The following is a 26,740-nucleotide window of genomic DNA, read 5'->3' on the forward strand; positions in this document are numbered from 1 at the left end:
CTGCTCAGCAATAGCTAAAACATCTGGGTGTTTTGGTCACAAGTCCAAAACATAGCACCATGCGGGCCACTATAAAGAAAATTAACTCTATCCCAGCCAAAACCAGTACATGATCCTAGGGGGAAAAATTGCTGTAGTTATAAAGTGAGTCCCATGAGATTTCCATGGCTGCTAGTTAGCAGAAGTAGTTTTTTTTCCATTCTGAGTAAGTGGCCTGCATCTTACGCATCTCACTGACTTTTTGTGGTGATGATTGTTTTTCTATTTAAATATAATCCTCCTTCCCTGGAGGCAGGTTAGGGCTTCAAGGGCAATAGGAGAGACAAAAACCATGTGGGACAGAATAGTTGTCAATTTGCTCCAAATGCTTCACAGCTTATTTAGACATACCTGTGATTATACAATTTACTGATGAGTCAATTCTCTGGAGTAGGCAAGCCTTAAAGACCTACAGAAAGTACATTTTTACAATCAGTCTAAAGCAATCTGTGTCCATGCTACTGCTAACAGGGGCAGGTTCCCTCTCCTGGCAGCCCGTTCCTGCAGCCTCCCTTATGTTAGCACCAGGATTTGTGCAGCCGTTCAGCCATATGGGTCAGGGAGTTGCTCCAGATGGCAATTAATCAGTTTGCAGTAGGATTTCTATTAGTGTGGGGTTTCTTTCAGGCTGATCATCTGTCTGATCAAGCTGACAGCCTATCTGCATGGGCACGAGCAGAGGGAGGGAGACGCTGTGACCAAGAAGGCATGGCTCTACTCCTTTCACAACAAGTATGGGTGTAGATTGGCATAATAAGCTTGTTGATTATTTTGACAACAGAGTTGGGGTTTTTTGTGGGGTTGATGTCATATATCTTGGTATCTTTTGTAGTCAAATGTTGTGACTTTCAGCCCTAAATCACGCCATCGTAAGAATCTCGTCCAAAACCATACTCACACATTTCCTAGAGCGCTTCCAACTCACATCGTGCTCTGAGTTTGCTGGGAAACGTATGTGTGCAAAACAGAGTACGCAGTCAGATGCTCATTGCCCTGTCAGCCAGGAAACTATGTTGCTTCTTCCAGATTTACAAATATATAAGCAACTTTTTAAAAAAAGTTAGAGACCAAAAGATAAGAAAACTAATTGATCAGGTAGATCATTTGCAGAATACCCTTATTTATCATCTCACCAATTAATACATTTTTCTAGGAATGTGTTAAATTCTTCTGTTTCCTTCCTGGTGCAGACTGCCTGCCATATTGGTAACTGTCTAGGACTAGTTTGGTTTTTAGGTCATCAAGTTATGTTCACTTAATCTGTGACTTCCTCTGGTTTTTAACACCAATTTTCAGGCTCTTTATCCCAGCCTTCCTGAAGTCTGAAATAGGGTTTCCAGCCACTTTGTGTTTTGCTCATAAACTGCTGCCATGAGTTGAGGTTCAGGCCATCTGTCATCAGCTTATGGCATCAAAAGCAAAGACAAATGAAAAAATCAGTGAGATTCAGGAACTCGCTATGTATTTTACTGGTAATGGCTAATTATTGCCATTCATAGAAATGCACATCTGCCTGGGTTGTTTCAGGGACAAATCTATGTTTTTACCATAATTTGGGTACCTTACATACATGATAATTGTTACAGCACTAGACTGGGAATAGTCATTGTGGAAAAACTACGGTATTTGTTAGGTGACCTGATAATGATGGTAAATACAATTTATTGCATTAATTGAACAGTTGTTATCACAATAAATGTCACAGGGATTTGTCTGTGTGACCTGTGCAATGCCGAGCTACTTGCCTACCACTGGCCCTTTTTTAATTAATTGTTTCAACAGTCAGATTATTTTAGTAAACTTAAGCAGTTGTGGGATATAAAGTTCCTGAACAAAAGAATAGTCATGTTGCTTATGTTTGATCTCCTGTTTGATTTAAAAATAGTTCCTCTGTATGAAGTATCAGAACTCTTGACACTTGCCTATTCCATAGACATTTTCAGACAGACTAGGTGATCGTGGTTCTTTGGACCTGTGGAAACAATATTCATAGTCTAATCTCATAAGCAACATGCAAAAATAGAAAAAGATCTTCTTTTGGTGGAAGAGCTGCATTTATGAGTAAATACTAGGAACCGCTGAAATGCACAATGCTAGCTTGATGTTCTCTCCCTTTCTGCAGTATTCTAGATAGACCATTGCTATAGTTTATGCAAGCCAATTAATTAGAAAAAATTACAAATAGGATGTTGAAGAATGTCCCTTTGCCCTTAGGTTTCCTTCATGTTGAGAAGCTGTGAACATCTGAAGAATTATTCAGGACACTACGGTGTCTAAAATAGGCTTTTTTGACAGGTGTTAAGGAGAAATGAGATAAGGTTAATCCATACAGCATGTCTACTTACTGGAGATTGCTGTCTCTGACACATTGCTATTACTCTGGTGCTACAAAAGGAAGAATACTTCCTTCTCTTTATTAATTGCAAGTTAGCTGTCAATTTACTGTAACCCACACAAAAACTCCAATAAACTATCTGCTCTTCTTGATCCAAATGCAGGAGTGATAGTCCAAAAGTGGAATTAGTGGGCAGTACAGTGTCCGGCACTCTAGAGAAAGACTCCTCTGAAAGAAGCAATGACATCGGTAAGTTACAGTGCTTTTTATAGTTTGCCTAAGAAATTCATGGTGTAAATTTCTGCTTTTTAGTGACTTTGTTATGATCCGAAAGGCAGATTGAGGATTTGGCAATGAATGTGAGTGCATTTATATCAAATTTTAACTGCAGGATTAAAGGATCATTTCTGCTTTACTGAAAAAAGTTTTGTTAGGGTTTTGTGTTTAAAAAAATTTTTAAAAAGCAAATGTGGAATGGTGAGCTATTTTGAATAGGAGGGCTTTTGTTATTTCTGTTTAAAAGACTGAAACAAGTGAGAAGGCCAACGATAAGAAGTCATATTAGTTTAACAGATGTAATATTAGTGCTGCCGTATTTTTAATGCTGCAAAAGATTGTGGTTTTGATGCAATTAGTAATCTTTACACTTTCCAATACAAAGGAATAGAGACCCAATTCAGGCCAATTTGAATAAATTTTACCGCAAATGCCAATTAAAAGCAGCCTAAGTTTCTCTTGAATATAATAATTTGTGTTGCTGCAACACAAACAGTTCAATCGGGAAATCACCTGGAAAGGAGTAACGCTAGGTTATTTTTCTGTCTTCTCTCGCCTTCCTTCCTTCTCAAGTTGGCAGTGCAGGAGAGATGTTTGCTGGGGTGGGTGCTGCAGCAAGTGGCACTTGGAAAGCAAGGTGCTCTGACTCTGTCCCAGGGCTGTAAGCAAAAGCAGCGACAGCCATCTTCTACCTCTACTTAGAAATACGCCGGCGACAGCTGCTGCCGTCGCTCTCCTCCGCAGAGTCGCAGCTGTGCCGCGAGAGACCCGTTTTTGTAAAAGGCAGAACCAGGGTACCCTGAATGTGTAAGCGTTACTACCTTTCGCTGGTGGCATTACATGTTATTTCGGTGTGGTGCTTTCTGCCCAGACTGCTTTATTAGTAAAGCATTTCTGTAAAACAGTATACTTTGAACAGCCAAACCTGTCTTTTCTTCGGACTTGAAAGCAGAGCTTTAAGTTACAGATGGATTTTAATTGCAATGTAACGATAAAATGCTAAATTGATTTCACATAGGTTTATGAGCTTTTCAGCATCCGTATGTTTACATTTTTAACCTTCTGCTGTTGCTATGGTTTAGGATAGTAACATTCTTCTGGAGAAGCAAGTCGTATGTTTTTTCCGGATTTTCATTTGGGATAAGCAGAGAAAGTTAGAAGCTTGTGATAAATTGCATGAACATTTTTATTGTAGAGATTAATATGAAGGAATGGCATTGAAGTGCAGTCAAATTCTACCATTTAGTGTTTGTTACTCATGTTTACAAATTTGCTTCAAAGCATGTAAGCTTTTGCTTACTTGAAAGAGAAAACTATGACTGCAAATAGCATATAGTGGTCTGATGGAAGTAAACTTCTTTAATCCTTGTGCTAGTTTCCTTGGAATCACTATCAGGATAAAAGCTTAGAGTGTTTTATATTTTTCTGGTTTTTTTTTAACAACCTATAAAAGGCTAGGTAGGAAATTTGATTTATAATAATAGCTTTTGTTCATTTCCAGAACTTAGGTGGGGGGGTTTTGTGTTGTTTTTTTTTAATGGAAAACAGGAGCCAACAAGAGTCCATAAATCAAACCACATACACAACGTGTTGCAAAGGGTTTAGCTGATGACCTCCTGTTGCCACTAACAAGGGGAACCTATTGAGCCCAAGGATAAAATAGTGTGAATACATAGATAAGTATAACTTGATAGGGTCAAACCAGAATGGCATTTACAAGGGCAAATCATGTCATTCTAGCCTGTTGGACAACTCATTAAAAGAAAAAAAGAAATAAATGATAATTTTGAAATGAAAGTGGACCCAAAGATCATAACTGATAGGAATTTTCGGGAGGCTTTTGACGGCTGGTGTAAAATATTGTTAAAGAAATGAACAGCCTTTTAAGAGAGGGTAGAGCAATAAATTAAAGCTTAATAAGCCCAAACAATTCACAGTGGATTAATGTCTTTTACTATGAGGAGAGGTTTGGAGTTCAGGACAGTTTATGGGGCAGTGTAATTGAAAAGATTTACGATAAATGTGTAAGATTTTTTATTTATTTACAAAGAGAACAACAGTTGGAGAAATCTTGTGGCTAAATGAGTTGTTAGTAAAAATGATGGTTGAGAAGTGGAGTTGTCCCAGTGTGTTCCAAAACACTGATGGATCGGGCAGCGTGAGTCCAGATAATATTTAACTGCGGTACGTGTTACTGGTGTTGCCCCAGTCTCACGTACTCTCTGGGGAAGACAGCCTCAGCTTCTCTGAGGTTCATCCTTCCGGTCAAAATGGATCTGATTAAATCTAGTCATTTGGGGTCTTTTCAGTAATCCAAATTCACATCACCAATTAGAGTGGACCTATATGGCAGACAAGGTGGGGCTTAGCGTAGCCTTTGAAGGAAATGGAAGTTAAATGGCCTTTGCAGCAGCTCAGGTGTATAACCATTCTGGTTACCAGGCTCCTCTTTATTCCTCCTTTAGCCCCAACACCATTCCCAGGCTCTTAGAGCTCTCAGGGAGGACAGAGGAAAAAGCAGCAGTCAGTTGCAAGTTGCCTCACCCTTTCATGCTTACGCTAAGTACTGGTGGTGAATCCAGGACTGAAAATTAATATTACAGCACTCTCCTGGCTTTTTTGCACTAGTGATGTTAAGCTGGATAATGACTGTCATGTCCTCAGTGCTTACGTCCTGGAGCCAGTCTAAAGCTCTTGTTCTTTCATTCAAAGCAGAGAGATGTACAAAAGCACTGGAGAGACAGTTTGTTTTCGTTATAAAAACAAACCATACTAAAGCTGGGTGGAGAGCAGTCTTCCATTCTGTGAAAGCTTTTTAAGGATTTCTAAGTTGGTTCCTTTTCTTTATCATGATAAGACGCAAACCTTTACGATGAGGGACAGAAGATAGAGGGTCCTTGCATATGCCATCTCCCAAAAACCAAACAAGTGATCAGCAACAATAAAATCAGTAATTCCATCAACAATTGAGCAGCAGTATGCAGAGGGGGATTGGGGAATGCAGGTTCAAAACTTCTATTCTGTCTAGGTCCCCTATTCTGCTGGTTCAATGTGTTAAACTTTGCTTTTTCTCAGAAAAGGCATTTTTCTATTTATTTTCTAAGTAATATTCCATCAGTGGAACAGTGTTGTCTAACCAGAAAACCCCACACCTTTAAAAACACCTTTAAAAACATTCTCACCCAACTTTACCGATCAGGAAAGTCACAAATGCTTGAGCAAGGCTGAGGTGATGTGTAATACTGTGCGTAACGTTCTGTTAGTTGCATATATAAAACGTTATTTCTATGTAGATTTTAGCGCATGGCTTGATTTCACTAGCATGTTCTGCAGAGTTGTGACTTGACATTTAAACTTCTTGATGATAACACAGCACTGATTACAATTTTGCAATCTGTACTGACAAGTGCAAGTCCTGTTCAGCAACATCACTGCTGATTGTAGATATAATGGCAGCTATTACTACTGTTGTTCAGGCCTTTGCTTCTTTCCACAATTTTTACAAAAAAGCATTGGAAAACTAGCCTTCAGAATATATTATTTAAGAGGAACGATTCCCCATTTCTCCTCACTACTTCTTTTGTTTTCTTTTTCCCTGTTTTCAGTGATGCCTTTCCTTTCCTTTCCACACATCTTTCATCCAGCTTTTCCTATTTACATCTCTTTGCCATGGGTAACTTTTCTTCATTTCATGAGGGTAAGGCTTTTTTTTTTCCATTTCTTTTCTGTCCTGTCTTTGCTTTAGTTGAAAATGTATAACAAACAAATACAAAAAGAAGTGTTTTGTACAACACCTAATGTGTACATGGCTATTACAGATTTTTTAATTAAAGACTGAAATTGAGTGTACTGTGACAGAAAATCTTGCACCATAGCATTGAAACAAGAAATCATTACAGTTTATTTTATTTTACCGTAAGACATTTTAGTGATGTAAGTGACATGTCCAGTTTGCACGCGCTGTTTGTCAATGCTGTGGTTTCATTAACCTGTTCATACAGGGAGATGGTGTCATCACAAAGTTTAATGCATATGTTTTGTTGTGATGTCCTTACATGTTACAAAACAAAAATATTTAGCAACATGCTAGGATAGTTCTCTAGTCTGAAAGAAGAAAAAAACCCAACGAAACAAAACATAGAAATTTGAAGACCGCTCATTGGCTCTCAGCGGATTGTGCACGGTCATGTCACCCAAGACTTTGTCTCCAGTCTCCAATACTTTACATCTGTTGTAAAGTCTCACCTACCAACAACTGTTCTGGATGGACAGGGGCTTTTTGAGCTTAGTTTAAAATGCTTCCAAAGCAACATAAGCTACACTGAAAGTAAGCCCTGTTCTACCAACAGAAGAGTAGTCCTTATGTAGAATGACATTGATTTCAACAGCTTAAATTCATGCTTTATTGCATAACTTGACTTTTTTTTAGGTTACGTGTTTCTTTTTAATTTCACAAGTAATTGTTATGTCTGAGGGCCAGTGCAATGACAGAAACATCTAGCGCATATAATAGCTTACTGGATCAAAAACTAATGCCTCCAGAAAATTACTGAATTATTCCAATTAATTATTGGTATTGAGTTATTTCTGCAAGTCAGGATTAATCCTAAGTCTTTTAACTATATATATACACACAGTTTGGAATCCCTCAATCCTGAAACAAGACTTGTCTATCCAAAATAGGCTTGCTTTGAAATCATCTAATACTTAAAATCATATGGATTTAAGCTAAGTGATTCAAAGAATAAGCCACAAAGAAATAAAAATAATAGATCTATTGTGGAAATGCTCAGTTAATCCACACAAGAAGCCGTTTCTGTGCTTCGCAAAAACTGAGCTGCAAAGGCGCTTCCCACACAGAGCCAAGTGGATACATCTTTCCAATATTTTTCCTGGCTCTTTACACATTTTGCATAGTATTTATGAAAGCAGTTAATCTTCATCAGTGCTAACTTAAGGCACATATGCCTTCATTGATTCCTGCTGAAACATACAGTGTTGGTATGAATTTTCTTAAGAGATTCCCTGAAAGCTGGTTAACGTGAGTCCATTTTTCAGCATTTCCTCAGACTTTAATCTTCAGAGCATTTGCTGGTGGATCATGGAGTACTGGCTGAACCCACGTTATTAGCCATACTCTTTTTCTGTCCCTCTCCCCAAGCCTGGTGCTAACTTGCCTGGAAGGGTAGTTAAAAGTACCCTACTTGAAAATATCTAATAAACAAACAAACAAACAAACAAATCTTCACTATATCGTGTTTCCTTGAGTTGTATTTGCAGTTGTTCTAGAGCTGTTACGTGCTCATATTTGTTAGAAGAGGTGATTGCTGTGCTTCTGACTGGAAGAAAAAGTGATCTAATAAGATTTGGCCCACACTAGGGAAAAAGACGGAGAATCTTTCCAGTAAAAGGTTGTAGAATGGAGTGGGTTTGTCTTTAAATCACAGGCTGTTATACTGTGAGACATTGTAATTATTTTGCCTGAAGACACAGAGTAAAAGCTGGAAAAAAGAAAATACTGGTAAATATAAGGGTTGGAGGATGAAATGTGACTCATATAATGAAGACCAAAAATCTGCCTAAACCAGTTATTTCTTTCTATGCTGCTGTTAACGCTCGTTTTAATAGAGCAAAGCAAAGGAGCAGGATTACCCAACTGGGTTAGGTTGTAGTATGTATGTCAGTGAATCAAAATCACCCATAAACATAGTTGTGAATTGTAAATATTGTAATCAGGGATATGTTAATGATCCATTACGTAAATTAATTACGTCTCTTGCCCCGGAGGGCCCAGAAGGCGGCGGTAAACCAGAAATTTAAATCATTCTCCATGCGTGTCAAGTTGAGGTGCCTGAAAACAGCATATACATTTCTTCTAGCTCAGTTTTCTTGACCTTTCAGTTCTTTCTTGGCATCTTCTGAATCGTTAAAAATAAAATCCTTATGAGGGCACTGGCAAGTGGTTAGCAAAGCTCATTATGGCAGCTTTCTATATTCAGATATTAAAGCGATAAAAGCAAGGGTTGAAATGAGAAAAGGTAATTGTATACTTTAGGAAAGGTGGCTGTCCAGTGACTGCCCTGAGAAGCCAGGTGAGCTAAGCTGTTTCCCTCCAAAGCAAAGAACCATGCGGGCAGGCCTCCCCGGCGCATCGCTGTTAGACTCCTGAACACAGTAAGCCTGCAGCCAGGGAGCCCTCCTGCTAAAAGTGAATTACGCGAATCTTAAAAAAGAGTCTGCAGTTCGTTATGGGTGAGATTCTTCATCCCTGACCCTGGCTGGGAGCATGGCTGTATTCCCTGAAGGGTACGATGCTGTTCAGCATGGAGAGAGGAGCAGAATCTGGGCCCTTGAAGTAGTTAAAGTAATTGTGGTCGTCTGAAAATTCCCAGTAATATTCAGATTATTGTTTGAGTTGTTTTTTAGTTAGTGCTATATATTGCATGGACATTAATGCAGAAGATTTCATCTGCAGTATCTCTGTCTCATTTGATAGCTTTCAGGATTATTGTATTTAAAGACAGTATATATACCATTTCGCAAGCCTATTGTCAATCTTTTAAATGTGTTGAAGATGATTATGAAATGAAATCTACCTTTGTGGCTTTTGTGACATTATCTTCTTCAAATGAATTCAACGCCACCTTTGCCTTATTTCTCCCAGCCCTACCGTATTTCTATGAAACCTCGCCATTAGCATTCTGCTATTATCCATCACTTTCCATTTCAGTTTTCTCAAGGTGAAATCTGTCTGCTAATTCAAAAAGCTTTCTGTCTTCATTATGTATAAATTACTTCACCCAAAGACTAAAAAACCTAACCATAAGATAAAGTTGAGGCCTAGACACATTTTATGCCAGAATAGTAAATGCAAGGGGGAAAAAGGGTAAGGAAGGAAGCATAACCATTTAACTTTTTTCTTCTGTTTTTTTTTTTTTTTTTGGAGGGATTGAAGGTTGTTTTCCAGGAAGGTACAAGTCTAATGAGCTGAGAACTTTTTCCTTAAATAATTGTTTTCCTGGATCTCAGCATGTTTTTTAAAAACACCATCATCATGCTTAAAATAACCATGTCTCCAAAAGAACATAGCAATGGGGAAAAATATGCTATTCTTAACTGCCTTGGAAGGATACCAGGGAATAATTCTTGCACAGCTAACATATTTCATATTCATTAAATATATTTGCTCACTAAGCCAGACATTTTATTGTGTGTACTACACTAGTATATTAGAATCACTCTGATGTCTTTCTCCCCATCTCATTAATTACTTCCATGAATTACCAGCTTGATCAGCGAGACAGTAATAATGATGAATGCATCTGTTTATTTGTAGAACAAGTATCAACTATTTTTTTAATCAGGGAGTGCCACGGTTAATTGAAGGGTGCCCTCAATGTTCTGTGTGTTCAACAGAACCTTCCTTACTGTTTGTTGTTACTAACAGGCATAGAGAAAGCTGGACCAGTGCAGAGTTCAGGTCTGTTGGATGCTGATGCTGCCTTATGGGCAATTAACATGGCTGTGAATACAGTAGACTGGACTTTATTTTTAATGACATCCCATTTGGTCCAGATCAGGGAGGTTTTACATTTTGCCTATTAAGTAAATTTAAGCTCCCAATTTCTGATAGCTAACTAAAATGAAATCTCTGCATTTAATGATCTCAATGAGTATAATATAGTCACACCCATATAACCTTGTTTCCATTAGCAAAAAATAATCAAATAACCAGTATAAGTGAATTCATTACTGAATCTACAGTATAGATAACAGCAAGGCAGAGGTCTCTTGAGTGGTTGTGTTCCTCATTTTCTTTATCAGTTTACTATATGGGAATTTTCCTGAATGAATACCTCATAGGTGATGACCGTGGAAGGTGGTGATAACCTTAGACGCAGATTTGGGAGCGAGAACCACATCTAAATAAGGAGAACAAACCGGGGGGGATGAAGGGCATATGGAAATATTAGAAATGGATTTACTATTTTAGCATTGTACCAAGTGTTGTCCCTTACACTTAAATAGAATTTCATTTATAGTATCAGCTGAATGGCTGTGATTTCACTAGTTTGGCAGCAGATTTTACCTGCAGAGCCTTTCCAACCTCTGGTCTGCTCTTTTTTAAAATTCAGTGCAGGTATAGGCTGCTTTAGTTTATTTTTCCAGCTAGCAGAAATGCATTCAGAAGTGGAAAAAATTGAGCATTCCCAGTATTTCTTGATAATACAAGCTTTGCACAGAAATGTTCATCTTTCATGGTATTCATAAAATGCGTGGAGCAGGTTTTATCTGCAAGTGCTCATGGATCTCAAGGACAAATTCATACACACTCTGTTTATTGATACATTTTACAATTTAAACATGAATATTTGATTATTCTGATAACACATAGAACTCTAGGTAATTATGAGTTTATTTAAGCCAAAGAAACCCATTGGATTAATGCCTTCACTATGTTTTTCATTGATTGTTTTCCATATTAGTGTAGATAGTTCTCTTTTGTAAGAACAGAGGAAGGGACAGTGGCGCTTGCCATAGAAGCGGCAACGCAGAGAGAGGGAAGTCATGCACTGGAGCCTTCCTAGGCTGCAAGGAAACTTCAGCCAGTGTGCTGCCCCCCAAAGCAGTAGTCTGCTCTTCCTCTCCGTTTTAGCAGCTTGTATCAGTCCTCTGGTACTGATACTGATCCTTCCTTCAGCACGGGTATTTGTGTGGCTGGGCACATGCTGTTGGAAAATGAGCTGGATTAAAACTAGCTCAGGAAAAAAAATAGTAAAAACAGCTAAGTGGGAAAGAGTGGCTGGGACAAGTGGAAGGACTGCTTCAGCCTCCATTTGTACTCATGTATGTGAGCTTCACATGAGTATAGATGAGTGTATATTTTTGATGGCAATATATTCTTGCTGTGCAATTTAACAAAGTAACACAGTGGTGAAAATGAAGACAATGTACTAAAATACATCACTGATTTGCAAGTCATTTAGCTATCTCATGCATCAGCTTCAAACTGGATATTACTGGAAACGAGCTCTTACATTTGCATTTTTTTTCCTCAGAAAATAAATTTTTACTTCCATTTCTCCTCTCCTGAAACCCTGAAGTTCTGTAGGACTCCATATAGGTTTTGTGCAGTCTGCTAATGTTAGCTTATTTTTACTTCAAAAGCACCGTAGCCTCACCTGATGTGTTGAGGCATCGGATTGCCAAACTCCCGTTGACGGACTGGGTGACCTACCTTTGGACGTAGGTTGCAACAGTCAACAAAAAAGCAATGAGAGAAATACCTGGTAGAGGACAGTGGGGTCACTGGTTATATGTAGGAAGAGTTGCTCCAAAAATAGAGTAGTATTTGGAGGTCAGTAACCTTAGACTATTTCAGGGCTATTGAAAGAGGTCTCTTTTTTTTCTTCTTCTTTTTTTATCTCCCAGAGATGGAAGAATATTGCTGAATAAGGAATGTCTGATCCCATTTACTTCGTAGCTGCCAAATCATGAGTACTTGGAATCAGTTTAAGTGTCCTTCAGTGCATATAGTTTATTGCACAGGCCCATTAATTCATTTGTTTTTCCGTTGTGTAATTTTGTACGATGGTTGTAATACGGCAACAAAACTCGATCTTCAGAGATTCATTGTTCTGTAACAGTCCTGAAAATTAAGTGCCCACTATAGGTAACTATTAACTTAAAAGGTATTCCTTCCTACGTGTGCACAATGAAAAATAGTCTCTGAATAATGAATATCATTCCAGTATTTGATTCATGTCTGAAAGTAATTTTAAAGAATTTTGTTTTACCTTGTCTAAAGTACCTCTTGTATGTTTTTGGACTCATTTCTGCTTAATATATGCAGTAGGGCCTTTTGAAATGGAGGTGAGTGAAACTGATATAACCCATAAAAATAGATGAATGGTGTTAAGCCATTTGATTCAGGCATGTAATCACGAGCTGTGGTATTCCTTCAGCCTTCACATCGTTCTTTCACGTAAACATGCTAGCACGTGGCTGGATTCAGTAAACACTTCCTCAGTGCAGTTCACTAACTGTGAAGACAGTCGAGATTGCATTCGAGCAGACCTGTTTTTCCTGGGCTCTGTACAGCTTCAGGAGCCTGCTGGAGTTTTTACTTACCATAACCTCTGGTATGGACTAGTAGAGATATTCCTCTCACCTATAGCTACTGGAAGCTATGCTGCCTCCAGCTGCAGATGACCGGGAACCTGCAGATCACTTCCAGCTCGATCAGTCTCATGCTGTGCTCCCCTAAGCAATTGCTACAGGTGCAGCGCTGACAGTACAGTTCTTGAGACAATCTGTGCACTGTCTTATGTCTCCAATTATTCAGGAAAAAAAATTACTAGCCCTTTTAATAGCAAGATGGAAATTTTGAAACTGTTTGTTCTGTGCCATAGGACCCATGTTGTCATTTAGCTTTCACTATGCCGAAAACAAAGCCAAAGGCTCCTCTACATGTTCCCCCTCTGCTTTATTGTGTTTGAGATGGAAGAGTAATTGTGCTTGGCAAGGGTGACTGGATTACAGCTGCCTTTGACTTCCAGGTTTTTTTAGTGCCATCATGGTGCCTAAACATGTGCAGAACACTCTGACACAATGGGGAAAATGGGATTTGATTTCTTTGAAATTAGAAAAAAATTGTGATTCTTTCCCTTTGAGGACAATTGCCAGAAAACCAAATCAATTCTGTTTTATTTTTAAGACTTGGAAGGTTTTGACTCTGTAATACCAATTGCTGAGAAGCTTAATCATCCAACTACAACCAGACCAAAAGCTACTGGCAGGCGACCACCCTCCCAGTCTCTCACGTCTGTAAGTTAATTTTCCTTTTCTTTTAAAATATTTTTTTCTGATTTTTTTCCCTCCTCCTATTTGTGTTCCCTGGTGTTTTTACTACATTTAAACAGCCATTCCTTCACACGTACAGTGAGGCAGAGAGATGCAGCTCAGGAAGATCAGTGTCAAAAGGCTGCCAGTGTTTTGAATACCGATGTTTAAAACATGCCCTCCCTTACAAAATTTATACCCCCTTATTTGGGTGCTGCCAGGTATTCCTTGCCAACCATGACTGAGGCCAGAAGAACCCTTTATAAAAATCTTTGGAATAAGCCTGTTTGTGCCGAATATTAAGGATTTTGAAAGTGTTTCCCAAAAAGAGCATTTCCCTTGGTTTTTCTAGGACACTCTACCAGATTTGAGGACAAACAGGCCGTTGTTAGCCTTCAACAGCTCTCCTTGAGCCATCTTGTGTTTCTTCTCATTAAGCTCACAATTGTAAATATAAGGGTGATTTAAATTTCACTCTCTAATATTTATCTTTAGACCAGTTGGTCTCATAAACCGTATTTTGGAAACCAGTGCTTAGTTTTTCACTGTCCTTTTCTTTGGGGTTTGGGGTTTGTCCATTTCCGTGCTTTCTGCACTCTGGAATATCAGAATGAGAGCAACTACTGATGGTTACCCGTGTTCATGTTGCTGAAGGAAAACAAAGTGGAGAGAAACAAAAAGGATTATTGTGAAACTAATAGAACACAAAAAAGAAAGCTTTCAAAATTGACTGTGTGCATAAATATAGAAACGTAAAAGAGAAGTAAGGTCTTTCTTCCCCTGTCAGATCTATGGGGAAAGGAACCGGGGTGGAAAGAACCTTCCCCGTTTGCACCTTTGCCAAGAGGCCGTGCAGAAGGCAGCCCTGCAGTGCAGCAGTGTGCACGGGCAGCAGCATGGGTCCTCTGAGGAGCGGCAAAGGGGGACCTGCACTGAGCAAAGCCATGGCAGAGCTGCCCGGGTGGCAGAGCTGGCATCCCCGCAGCACAGTGCTCAGAGTCCTAGCCAAGTAAGGTACAGCTCTTCTTGCAAACAGGAAGGTGCTTTCATCTTATGATATAATGCAATGCAAAGATGTAAATTAATGTTGAATTCAACTCTTAAGTATATCTCATTCCATAAATGCTTTGAAAGCATTCTAGCCTTGAAAACAAGATGTGAAAAAGGGGGGGTAGGGTGAGGGAGAGTCCTGATTTTAAGTATTGTTACTTTGAAAAGCATAACTAAAAATAAAAAAGTCATCACAAAAATGCTTTTCTTTTTCCTTTGTTAAATTCTTATACAATGAAAATATCTGCTTTTTTTCCGCTCTCTTGTGTTTGTCTACATAGTCATCCCTTTCAAGCCCCGATTTCTTTGACTCACCAAGTCCTGAAGAAGAGAAGGAAGAACATGTTTCCATTGCACACAAAAGTATTGAAGTGTCAAGGAAATCAAGAACTGTTACAATATCACAAGTAAGTTAATTGGAATGCCTCTGTTTAACCTGCATCACATGCATCTTCATTTTTGAAAACAGTATTCAAATATTTATTTTTAAAATAAATAGCAGTCACCTGGTAGTTAGCCCATTAAAGAAGCTTAAAATGGTAAGGGTTACTGAGGATTGTTCTGTGTTTGAAATGCAAGTGTAAAGTGAATTGCACAGTTAAAATGCCTACATAACCACTCTGTGAAAAAATTCTTCTAGTGTAAATACATTTCACAGAATCAGAGAAGCTAGGGAAATAAATTTTAGAAACAAAGGCCCTTTTTTTGCAGCTGTAAATTGAGTTTACATTAGAAGAGTCTGTGAGCAGAGAAAATACATCTCTTTGACCCACTCTAATAGTATGTGAATTTAAATTTGCAAGTGTAATCACTTTTTATATTGATATAATTGTATTCATTTTTATAGGCTTGTGCCATTCTTACTGTATATTGGTAGAAAATATAGGATAATCAAATATTACAGATGGAGTACGTAGATCAGGCTTTAGAGGTTGGAGCTATTTTTTAGTACATAAAGATATATTTAATAACACAAATATTACATTCTTAGTATAACAAAATTATTTGAAAGGTGAAGTCATGCACGTCTGTGATTAAGTTATAAGGATAATGTTTTGCTATATAGCTCCCTCTTCTGGGAGCACTTGCATTAAGGAATGCTCTTGGGCCAACACTTGTAAATTATATGCTGGTATGCCAAGGATGTAGATGTTGTTCCTGTAAAACAAGATGACCGCTACCAGAAAGTAGCTGCTTGAGGCTTTAATGTTGATAGCCAGTTAAGCTCTGGAATAAGGTACTCAGTGTGGATGACTCCAGTTGTGCCTTGCTCACTTGCTCCAGGTTTGAACTCAGCCTGATGTCTCTTTTCAGTCCAGAGGAGACTTGCATCTACTGATATAAGGATTATTATCCATGAAAGATCCACTTATAGGTACACATTACTCACACATGCACACACATATATATAAAATGTTAAAAGAATATTGTTGAGGTCACGAAGTCAAGCATTCAAGCCACGGGACTGATTCAGCTTTCTTGTGATTATAACGCCATTTTTATTTCTATGGTCACACTGGTTTTTCTGCAAACACTTTTTTTATGCGGTGCTTTCCCAGGGCAGGTTCTGTGCTCCATCATGCTCGTGTGGTGGGGAAGACTGTTTTTTGCGGAACTTGGTGGATTCTTCTCTTCCCTTCCCATCATACTTTCTCCTAATTTCTGTCTGACGACTAACTTTTCTCTCAGTTACTTTGTCCAGCTAATGCCACCGCCCCAGTTCCCAAGTCCTCACTTAAAATGTCTCCTTCGATTTCCATACCATTTTTTCTGAATATCTTACCCTACTTGCCATTCAACTTCAGTATCTCTTTTCCAAAGATACAGTTGGAGGATTGCCTAGTGCTTTTTCTTATTCTTGGCCAAATCAGATTTGCAGATACTCCTGGTAGCTGTCATATAATGCACACATTAGCATTGCCAAATAACAATACGATAAATAATTAAGACTCACCCTACTTGCCATTGCAGTAACTGTACTTGTACAGGGTTCTGTGTATGCAATGAAGTAGCTGGTCATGTATGGCAGGTGGATTTCAGTTTTTCTATACCTTGTCTAATAAGTAGAGCATTGGATTGCAATTCAGGAAGAATGGGATCCTTCCGAGCTAGCCACATGGTTCCAGGGTAACTAGGTTAATGCTGTGTTTTTCTGTTAAGTTCCCGGAGGAATAAAGAGCCATTGCTAGCTATGGGGATTCACAGAAGCTTCAGTTAACAGAGGACAGTACAGTACATTTATTTCTTATTAATATATTATCATTTTGAAGTCATGGGACTTTGTTTTTATATCATACCAACAAGCAAACTTATGGAATATTTTGCTATTTTCATAACACTAAGGGCAACATGTAACACATTTTTTAATTTTTAAAAAATGTTGGGTGTTGAAGATTCCTTCAATGGTTAGTTGATGATCATAAATTTAATCTGCAAAAAAATACAACTTAGATTCTTGGCCATGCAGTTTTATGCTCTGCAGGAGATGTCCATGGATGTAGGTATGTTCTCACAAACTTCTGAGAGAAACACTGAGCATCTTTCCCTGGTTCATTTCACTGCTAGGTCTGAGATCTCGGAAACGCTTGAGGCTGACTGGTTATAGCCACTGTGGAAAGTCTTACTGAAGCTGTCTGAACTTCTGCGTCCCAGCTAGACCCCCTCTGATGTACATGTACAAAGATAATGACTAATTGTTATATTTATCATGCTTTGGCCAAAACTGTCCATGTTTGACTATGGACTTTCAACATTACTGAAGAGCAGCAAAATACTTAATATTTGTTAGAGGTCTGATTTTCATAAAGCTTTCTCCAGACATTAAATGTTATTCTTCTTGTTGCAGGTGTCTGACAATAAAACTTCCTTGCCTCCAAAACCAGGAGGTTTGGCTAGTGGCAGTAATTTACAACCATCACTATCCCCTTCACCGTCACCTGGATTTCACTCAATTGCTATGGGAACAACAGGCCACAGGTCAAATTCCCCATCCCTGTTCGGTACTGAAGGAAAGCCAAAGACTGAGCACTTGAGCCAAGGTCAGACTGCCCTGGAGGAGCTGAGAACACAAATTAAGGAGCTAAGAACCATCATTGAAACCATGAAAGACCAGCAAAAGTAAGTACTGCAAATCACAGCTGTAGGTGGGATGCGTGGTGGTGGCAGTTTCTTCTTGAGCTTGCCTTCATATACGTTACTCCGCATAGTTTTCCTTTGTGTTTGTGAGTGATTTTTGCCTACTTCCCTGAGAACACGTTCAGGGGTGAGAAGCTCAGGAAAAAAGACTGACACTATCCATCTGTAACAGCTTTTTGTCTTGTCTTATGACATAAGCAGATGTTTATGGTGTGTTGAAAAAGTTAAGTTACAAGCTGTAAGTAGTGAATAAGGCTCTTATGTTTAATTTGCCAATAACTGTTTGGAAACTCAGGTGCATTGATCTTAATAAGGGATGCATTTGTTCTAGTTGTAGTACAAATTACTACAAGTTCCTAAAATTATTAAATCAATTTGTTGTTTCACTGTCAGCACATTTTCCCAGGAAGCTTGTATTACAAAAAAAAGTAATTGAATTGTGATTAGGACATTTGAAGACCTTTGTGTTTATGACCCTCAATCTTACTATTTTAGTGTTGGGCATGTTTCTTTTCTTTAAGCTGCTCATTTCTTAGGAGAAACTGGGGCTGGCGTGTAGCTTTTGCTATTCTTGAGAATATTTGATGTTTTGGAAGCTAAACCTTCACTTACATTGTTAGTTGTGTATGGCCCAGGCAGGAAAAAGAAAAGGGAAAGCAACATGCAGAGACTGTGGCGGAACAGAGGTGTGCGGGGAGTTTGGGAGAAGATGTGGGAGGGCATGGTTCAAGCTGGATCTAGCCAGTGAGCCCCACGGCTTCGCCTCTTAGGCTGACCCCTGCTCCTCTGGTCTCCCCAGCCCTTCTTGCAAGGGCTGCTTCCACCTACTGGTTTCTGTCTTAAGGAGAGATCACTCAGTGGGAACGTGAGGAGGTGTCTGCTCCTTATAGCTATGTTCCCCTTCCCGACAAAGAAGGATGACAGCAAATCCATATTTGGGATCGTTAAGTCCTATAAATGATGTTGAAGGTTACATTGTATTGCTGGCATAAACAGCTTTTAAGTGGCTTAAGTATGTGATAACATGGGCAGGATTTGTGTTACCAGTTCCTATAACCCACCAACAGCCAATCCATCTATCTTTTGCATGGAAAAAAAGCAACTGGGTGCTGATACAGTGTTGATACAGCTAGTCCAGAGCAAAGCCTGTGGATGCAGGGCTGTTAGGAGGAAATGTATTATTCATTAGCCATATGGGGTGTAATACACATATGGTGTACTATCTCTGTAGTATAGCATATAGTATACAAGAGTATACTGACGTTAATTAGTTGTTCAGAGGAAAAGAGGTAACTAGTGAAGCGGGGAAAATATGTCTCTAAGAGGTGATCTTTTGTATTTTACTAGTTTAACCGTTTCCATTCCAAGCTTTTATTGCATTCTTTTAACAGAAAAGAGATTAAACAGTTGCTGTCTGAGTTGGATGAAGAAAAGAAGATCCGTCTACGATTGCAGGTACTTAAATTATCTTTAATGTTATGGAAGTATTGGTAGGTTTGATTTAGCCTCAGGTATGGGACATAAAACTGTGCTAAGATACTTGGATTCCAGTGAATCAAAAACTACTAACATTTCTGAAAGGGATATATCTGTTCCCTTAATAGTGTTGCCAGTCTGTGTCATATATATTGCAATACTGGGTTCTTACTGAAAAGCCTGATAATTATCTAAAAATTTATCAGCACAAGTAGACAAATTAAAAAAAAAAATTAAACACAATGTAGGATTCAAACTATGATATTTTTTAGTCTCAGTTTTAATGGTTTGATTTTGTCACAAATGAAATCAGGTCTTTTTAAATGATTTGCTCTCTCTCAAAGCTTTATATTTTGTCATAGGCTTGCCCTAGTATTGATACGCTTGGAATATTATTTCAATAGCAAGATTTTTATGTCTGCTTTACAGACTGTACTCAGGTTGTCTTTACTAAAGCATCCTAAACAATATAAAAGAAGGTGCTCTGATTAAAAGCCCAGTTACTGCTGCCATAGTTTGTATAGTACCTTAGCTCTAGCCGTTGTGCTGCCTTAGTCATTTGCCAGGTAGCACGCTGCCCGACTTGTGTGAGAGTGGCGGAGCTGGGCCTTTGCTAGGATCATTGACTGTGCTGCTTCGATATGGAATGATACCGAACTGCTTTTCTGGATTTTTGGAGAGTGATGTACTTGATAAGTGGTTTAGTATTGATTATATTTTATATTTTTATGGTATAGGTCAACTGTACTTTTTCTTTGTACTAGGGGTAGAACATGGGCTGTTCCTGCTTAGTAAAGTGCTTGGGAACATGGCAAAGGGTGGCAGAACTGGGGACCATCACTGTCTCTGCTCCAGGGCTGCCTAAAGGACTTTATGCGTGCAATCACATAGGAGTATGGCTTCTAGTAACGCACAATTCACGTTCAGCTAAAATTGAAATTTTTTCAGATAAAATCAATGAATATTTTTAATAGCGGTTATTGATTTAGTCTAGCAGGCCAGACTATTCAGAGGTCTGGGTTCTGCCTCCAAGGATGGCTTTACATCTTTATACAGAGACCTGCATTGATGTTTTTAAAATTATGATCCTATAGCTGAATGCTTTTACTCCAGTTCAAATGTTCCTTATACTGGTAAATGTTCTGATGCTAGCCGAGATGGCATAATTAGTTTAACAAACAAAAGTTGCATTAGTTTAAGAGTCCTCTGATAGTTGTAAAGTAGCACAGCTCTCAGTCCATGTATTAAAGAAGACTGCCTTGATGATATGGTGCAGTTGAGCACTGCGGGTGTGTTTGAATAAATCTAATACCCCTGCCTCAGGGTTTCCAGTGTCTGCGAGAGGGGCCAGGTGTACAACTACGGCCAATGATGCTTTCAGCCACATCCTTTTACCACACAGCTGTACATCCATCAGAGCCCTTAAGGTACCTGGACACAGGCTTGATGGGGGTAGAAGGCAACCGCCATCCCTACAGCAAGAACCATCCCTGAAGGAGAGAGACGATAGGTTTTGCTCCTCAGCTACCAGTGCTCATTGTCAGCAGTTCGGTTTACTTATGCCGGGTGTAAGTGCAGCTGCATAGACACGATGCTCATTCTGCAAGTAATTCCTGGCAGCAAGCTGCGTGGCTTGTAAAAGTTTTAATTTAAAGAGTTTGAAAGGTCTTGTTGTACATTCAATGACTGTACTTGTCAAGCTGTGAGGGGAGCAAGCCGTGAGTGGTCATCTTAGGTAGCTGAGAAGGTCACTGCAATTTGTGAAGTCTGTGTGGAAATGAGTAGTATAAAACCTGTACTTGACACCTGTGGACAAGATGGAACACGTGCTTTTCAAGAGGCACCAACTGTGCCTCAGTTTGTTAAAGCATCTAATTTCATCACAATTTTTTTGTTTGTTTGTTTTCAGATGGAAGTTAATGACATAAAGAAAGCTCTTCAATCAAAGTGAATACTTGATAGGTGGAATGTTGCATTATTCTTCATGACTGAGACTCAAATTTATGCCCCAGCCAAAATAACTTTGTGCCAAATGATTTAAGAATTGCCTCAACATCCCTTTATTTGAAGGATTAGCACAACAGTTTTTGATAGCACAACAAAAATACCAACAACGAGGACAAAATTTCCACCGGAAGCAGTGCTGTGCGGCACTAGTTGTGACTGAAATTGATCTTGTGCTAAAGGCTCTCTACTTCAAGATCCTAGGTGAAGTGAAAACTCAGGCAGTTTAGTCCATAGTGGTACTATTTTGATGATATTTTTCCATAAATAAAGTGTATTTCAGATTATCTGTTTACAAGCTTTATGATTTTGACTTTTGGTTTTTAATTGTCTTTTGTCACAGATTTTAAAATGTTTGTACTGCATATAGCCAGGAATGAATGTTAACGTTGGGGCTGGAGGGATTATTTTTGCTTCGAGATAGAACAGCCTACTTTTTGTTATGGTTTTAAGTTCTGTTAAATATGCAATTTTATGTCCCCAAATCCCCTACAATTTAAACTTACGTTGTGTACAGTAATGTATTTACAAGAAGGAAACAAACCAACAGAAATCTGGTCTTTGCAATGATTTGTGCCTTTCTTTGCCACACACTGACTGGAGCCGGTTGCAAGCCAGGTCTCCCTAATGTAGCTACCACGATGACTCCTGTCCCCGGTGTCCGGCAGAGGTCACCTTCCCGGTGTGCAGCTGCTCAGTCAGTAGAGCCAGTTTTGTGTGAGGTGGCAGGACAAAAGGGCGCAGCTGAGAGCAGCTTTGTCTTGAGCAGCTGTGGCTTTTTAGCTTTCCTGGTTTCGATAGGCCTCTCCCTCAACTTGAATGTTCATTTCCGCTTGATTTTCATTAGATGAGTTAAACGCCCGCCTCTGTCCCCAATTTTGCACAGAGTGAACAAAATATGCATTATTAAAGCAAAAATAAATAAAAGTAATCTATAAAACGTGAATAAAAAGTTGTATTTCATGCACAAGGTTCTCTATCGTGTGACATTGTTTCATTTGCTGTTTATGTGGTATTGTTTGCTCCATTATGTTGTACGCTTATAGGCTGATACACTTTATAGTCCTGTTTTTGCAGCAGGACTTTCTTTTCATCCTTTTATTGAACCTGATGCTTACTTCATTTCTTCCAGTTTCTCTGTTTGCTTTCATCCTTTCAAAATAAGGTCTCCCATTTTTCTGTTTGTGGTTTCATGTGTTCTTTAGTAGCGGCGGAGTATCTCATACCTTGTCAGCAATCTCTGCTGAGTTTATATGAAGCATTTAAATAATGGATATTTTTGCATAGCGTGGAGTGAGTGGGTGAGTGATATTGGTGATGCTTTAGAGAGACAAAAAAACCCACACAAAGGATCTGTTTGTCATCTCATCAAATGCTAGAGCTGGCTTCAGCCAGCACATCCTGTATCACAGCTAACCACCCAGCCTGCCAGGAGCTGGATGAGACATAGTGTTCGGTTGGCTGGTCACGTTCACACATGGTTGGCAGAGTTCCCATCGTCTTTTTGATATGCGCAGATAGATAAAATACCCACTCCACCATACCCGAATCTTGCTTTCTGGGTCTCAACTGGCAATACAGAACCTCACTGTTGGGATGATTTCCTCTACCATAGCATCTGCTTCCGTTGTGACAGTGGTGTCTGAGATTGAAAGATCGGATAGTGAAACTTGAGAATTTTTTTAAAAGTCCCAATACATTGCTCAATGTATGCGGACAGAAGCACTAATAAAATATTTTATCACTGAAATGCTCTTATTTAACATTTCTAAATAACTGCATTAAAATATTTTTGTACAAAGAATGATAGTCCCACCATAGCTTTCCAGCAATAAAGACTTCTAGATTACTTCCATGTTTTTTGTGAAGTTAGTAGCAGAGATAGGAGAACAGGAAGAAATGAGGGATAAGGAGTAAGAGTTCTGTTTGGGTCTGTAGTCATACATTTGCAACATGTATCCAGAAGTGAACAGCTCTGGCTTCCTAACTGCATCCCTGGAAAGAGATAAACTATTATATCAGTGGTAAATAAAGTATTGATGCCTGAGTTGTACCTCAGAAATATAAAAGACATCTCAGAAATGTTCCATTTTTTGCAAATAAAAGACTGAATTTGGCACGGAGCTTCCTTATATCAGATTACATTCTTTTTTTTTCCTCCTGTTGAGATGATAACTTGTCATTTTATAAATCCAAGTTAGAAGTCCAACATATCATGCTCTGTAAAAGAAGGTTAAATAAGATTTTGTGAAAATGCTTTGTTTTGAAAGTTGATTATTCTGAGAGAAGAGAGTTTGTAGAAATACAAGCTCTTCTTGCTGCATTTCATTATAGTAATAGAAAGTATTTCACATAACACATGGATTTTCCCTTTTTAAAGAGGATCAATTATGCATTAAACCTGTGGATATAAACTGCTGCTTTTAAAAATGTTTGGGTTTATATTTAAAGAAAAACAGAAAATGCTGGTGAGCTACAAAGTGATTTTGATGTGAAAATGATTAAATATTGTTGTTTGAAGAGTTGTGTAGAATGACTTTTCATTAATATGCACACACCGGTCTTGTGGCAGACTTCTGTTTACGTGTAGAAGTCAGGTGTGAAACATCAGGCTCATGCCTTTGGAAGAAAATATTCAAAGTCTTGATTTGGAAAGTTTTTGGGTTATTAAGAAAACAGTTTGATGTTCTCTTTATGTTCTTTTTTCAACTCTAAAAGGAGCAAGTATTTCTTAATGTGAGATCATAGCACTTAGCACTTTAAAAAGTTCTACATGGAAAAAAGATGGTAAATATTGGAAGTGTTTATTAACTTCTGTTACTTAAATTTCATCATCTTCTGTGTTTTCCTTAACAATCCATTTATAAATGAGGAAAAGAGTTAGATGAATCTGTTGTTATGCTAACAGGTCAAAGGATTGAACACAACTATATGCAGTAAATTTTTGTTTCTAGATGTATGATAGCCAGCTGCCCGGTAAATTTTGTGAGCTACTTCGTGTATGAAATGTCCATCGGAGTGCCGTACTCTGTGACAGCCAGGACTGAAATTTGCACCTGTGCAGGCAAGGTGAGAGAGCACCGAAAAACACCCTCAGAAATTCATGTTCTGCTGAAGTTACAGAATCGTTTCACTCGTCTTCTCGTGGAGCTGACTCGCCTGTGAGCAGGTCCCGCTCTCCCCCTGCTCACCCTCCGCACCAGGCTGCCCTGCTGCAGGGGCGGCTGCCCACGGGCCGCGGCGTTACCGCCTCCTCTGCGCAGGGCCCCGCGCGTGGAGTCTGTGCCGGCACAGAAGTACGTTTGCTGCCGCAGGGCTGGTGTGGCGTGGAGATGTCTGGTGTTCCTGTGAATTCCTTGGCCCTGCCACGTTGCGGTCATAACCGTGCTGACAGCTCTCACACTTTTAGCCTCCGTTTGGGGCTTTTATGCTCCGTTGGGCCTGCCGTGGGAGCGGGGGGAGGCTGTGGTCAGCGGCGCTGCAGTTGGTGGGTCCCACAAATACCCAAGCGCCAGAAGCCAAAGAGAGAGTGCAGCTGGGGTGGGGGTGATGTGCCGCGCTCCCGCCTGCGGGAGCGGCCAGGCAGCAGTCTCTGCTGCAGTGCATGGCCAGGGAGAGGTGTGAGGTCTGGTGTCTGCTTCTCCTCTGGAGAAAGGACCCTGCGGCTGGAAACAGGACAGAGGCACATTGATGAGGAAAGTGTGAAGGCTGGTTAGACAGAAGATCCCTTTCACACAGGTGGGCTGTGGCTCGAAAGGTAGGCAGGAACACTGCTTAGAAGTAGAAACAACCAACCTCTTTGCAACTTCTGCACTGAGGAGGCTTTTCGACTGTGTGGGGGTAGCAGTGCTGCTGGGCAACTGCGGTTCCCTCAGGCTTTGGCGAGAAGAGGGTCCTCCAAGCATTGACTTCTGTTCAGGGCAATCCTTAGGTTAAAAAGAGCCAGAGGGGGTGGAGCTGAACTCCCCACACTAAACCTCGAGTACTTGTATCCATGGTTATTAATACCCTTCAGCCAGAAATTAGATTTCGCTTGGCACCTTTGGCCTCAGCTGACTCTTGAGCTGGCCTAGGAATTAGCAGCTGGTTGCGTGCGCCCCGGCCCATTCACTCCCCGCTTCCGGCAGCTGCTTCCCTCCTCCTGCCCTCCCGCCGTTCCCTGCCTTTGGAAAATAACCAGCTTCCTCGGGTCGTCAGCCCTGAAGGTGAGGGGGTGCCAGCGCTTCCCAGCCTGGAATAGAGCAGCTAAGGAAGCAAAAGACACTTTTTAAATGTCCGCAGGAAGCTGTGGTGCTGTGTGTGCGCTGCCGGGGGTGAGCGGCCGCGGCACCCACCAGCCTGGGGTGGGCGCCCACCGCCCTCCCCTCCACTTTCTACTCAGGTAATGAAGGTTATCAGACCCACTCCACACACTGTTGTTTGGTGTTAGCTCTTTTAAGATGATTTCCAATCCTGTGCAGGCACAAACTTTTACGGGTGTCTAGTGTAAACCACTGGCAGCCTCAGGAAAAGATGCTTGAGAGATTTTCTTTGTGCTGCCACAGTCAGGCTTTTCTTGAACCAGCGACGCAGCTGAGTTTCCCCTTTCAGTGCTCACTATTAGACAGTGTGGGGGTCTGAAGTCCAAACAGTTAAACTAACAAAAGGGCTTAACGGTCTTGTGCATTTTTTTTTTTAACGTATTAGAAATTTAATCATATTTTTAAATGTGTTAGTACTGTAGGATAAAAAATTTAAGATGGAAATTAATTTTGTTGAAATGGTTACCTACAAACTGGAGTGCTATCTTAGTATATTTTAGCAAGCTGATTAACTATAATTCTAGACAAATCTCCAGAACTATGAGAATAATTGTTCTGACACATTGTAAAGGTTACAAATGGAAGGCAGGGCCTACCAATTCTCTCAGCCCCTCAGATAAGTAGGTTTCCGAACTCTCTTATCTTCCTTTTTTTTTATGTAGGAAAATCAACTGGAGAATGTAGATTATGATAGTCACAGGAAAACATAATTGGCTCTTATCTACAATCTTAAAAGCTGTAATAGGCTGTTTCTCTTGGAGGAGAAAACTTGAAAATTAGAACGACAAAGCAAATTAGATAAGAATGACCAGGCTTCACAAGCAATTTTGAATATCAGAACATTAAAGAAGCATCTGTTTTCAAAACTTTCTCGGGTAAAACCCCTCCACTTCACTGCACCCAGACCTGGCATTTTCATTTGCTGTGGGACATCATTTTCCTCGGTACGACAAGCTCTTCCCTGCTTCATCCCAGCTAGTGAACAGCAAATGTACTTCCGCAAACGGACCCATCGGGCTGCTCTTCGCCTCCTTGGATAACAGCAATGAAGAGTTTGGGATTTTGTGAGAGCACTTTTTGGGCTCTTCTTAAAGGTAGTGAAAATTAAGCTGGGCAGCTGTCCCTGCTACAGGATGACCCATCACCTGGGTTTACCCCCTTCTGGGGATAGTTTTTGTTATGAAGGGCACAACAAGCGCAAGAGGGAGCACGCTTCACACAATCCATGCACCGTGCTCTTTCTCCTAGCACAAAGCACCAAAAAGCAGAACAACACATAAGG

The 26,740-nt window shown here is 39.8% G+C and overlaps 1 protein-coding gene across 2 annotated transcripts in view; it reads left to right on the forward strand.

Moving 5' to 3' along the window:
- Nucleotides 1–22,131, forward strand: part of SH3KBP1 (SH3 domain containing kinase binding protein 1) — a 233,375-nt gene extending 211,244 nt beyond the window's left edge. For both annotated transcript variants that reach the window (XM_075175254.1, XM_075175263.1), the window contains 6 exons: nt 2,538–2,623; nt 13,368–13,477; nt 14,824–14,949; nt 17,388–17,659; nt 19,069–19,132; nt 21,063–22,131. In XM_075175254.1, the coding sequence (XP_075031355.1) occupies nt 2,538–2,623; nt 13,368–13,477; nt 14,824–14,949; nt 17,388–17,659; nt 19,069–19,132; nt 21,063–21,104 (700 nt within the window). In that variant the 3' untranslated portion in view covers nt 21,105–22,131. The remainder of the gene's footprint in view (nt 1–2,537; nt 2,624–13,367; nt 13,478–14,823; nt 14,950–17,387; nt 17,660–19,068; nt 19,133–21,062) is intronic.
- The last annotated feature ends 4,609 nt before the right edge of the window (nt 22,132–26,740 follow it).

This window comes from Calonectris borealis, chromosome 1, assembly GCF_964195595.1.
Source record: "Calonectris borealis chromosome 1, bCalBor7.hap1.2, whole genome shotgun sequence".
Taxonomy (NCBI): Eukaryota; Metazoa; Chordata; class Aves; order Procellariiformes; family Procellariidae; genus Calonectris; species Calonectris borealis.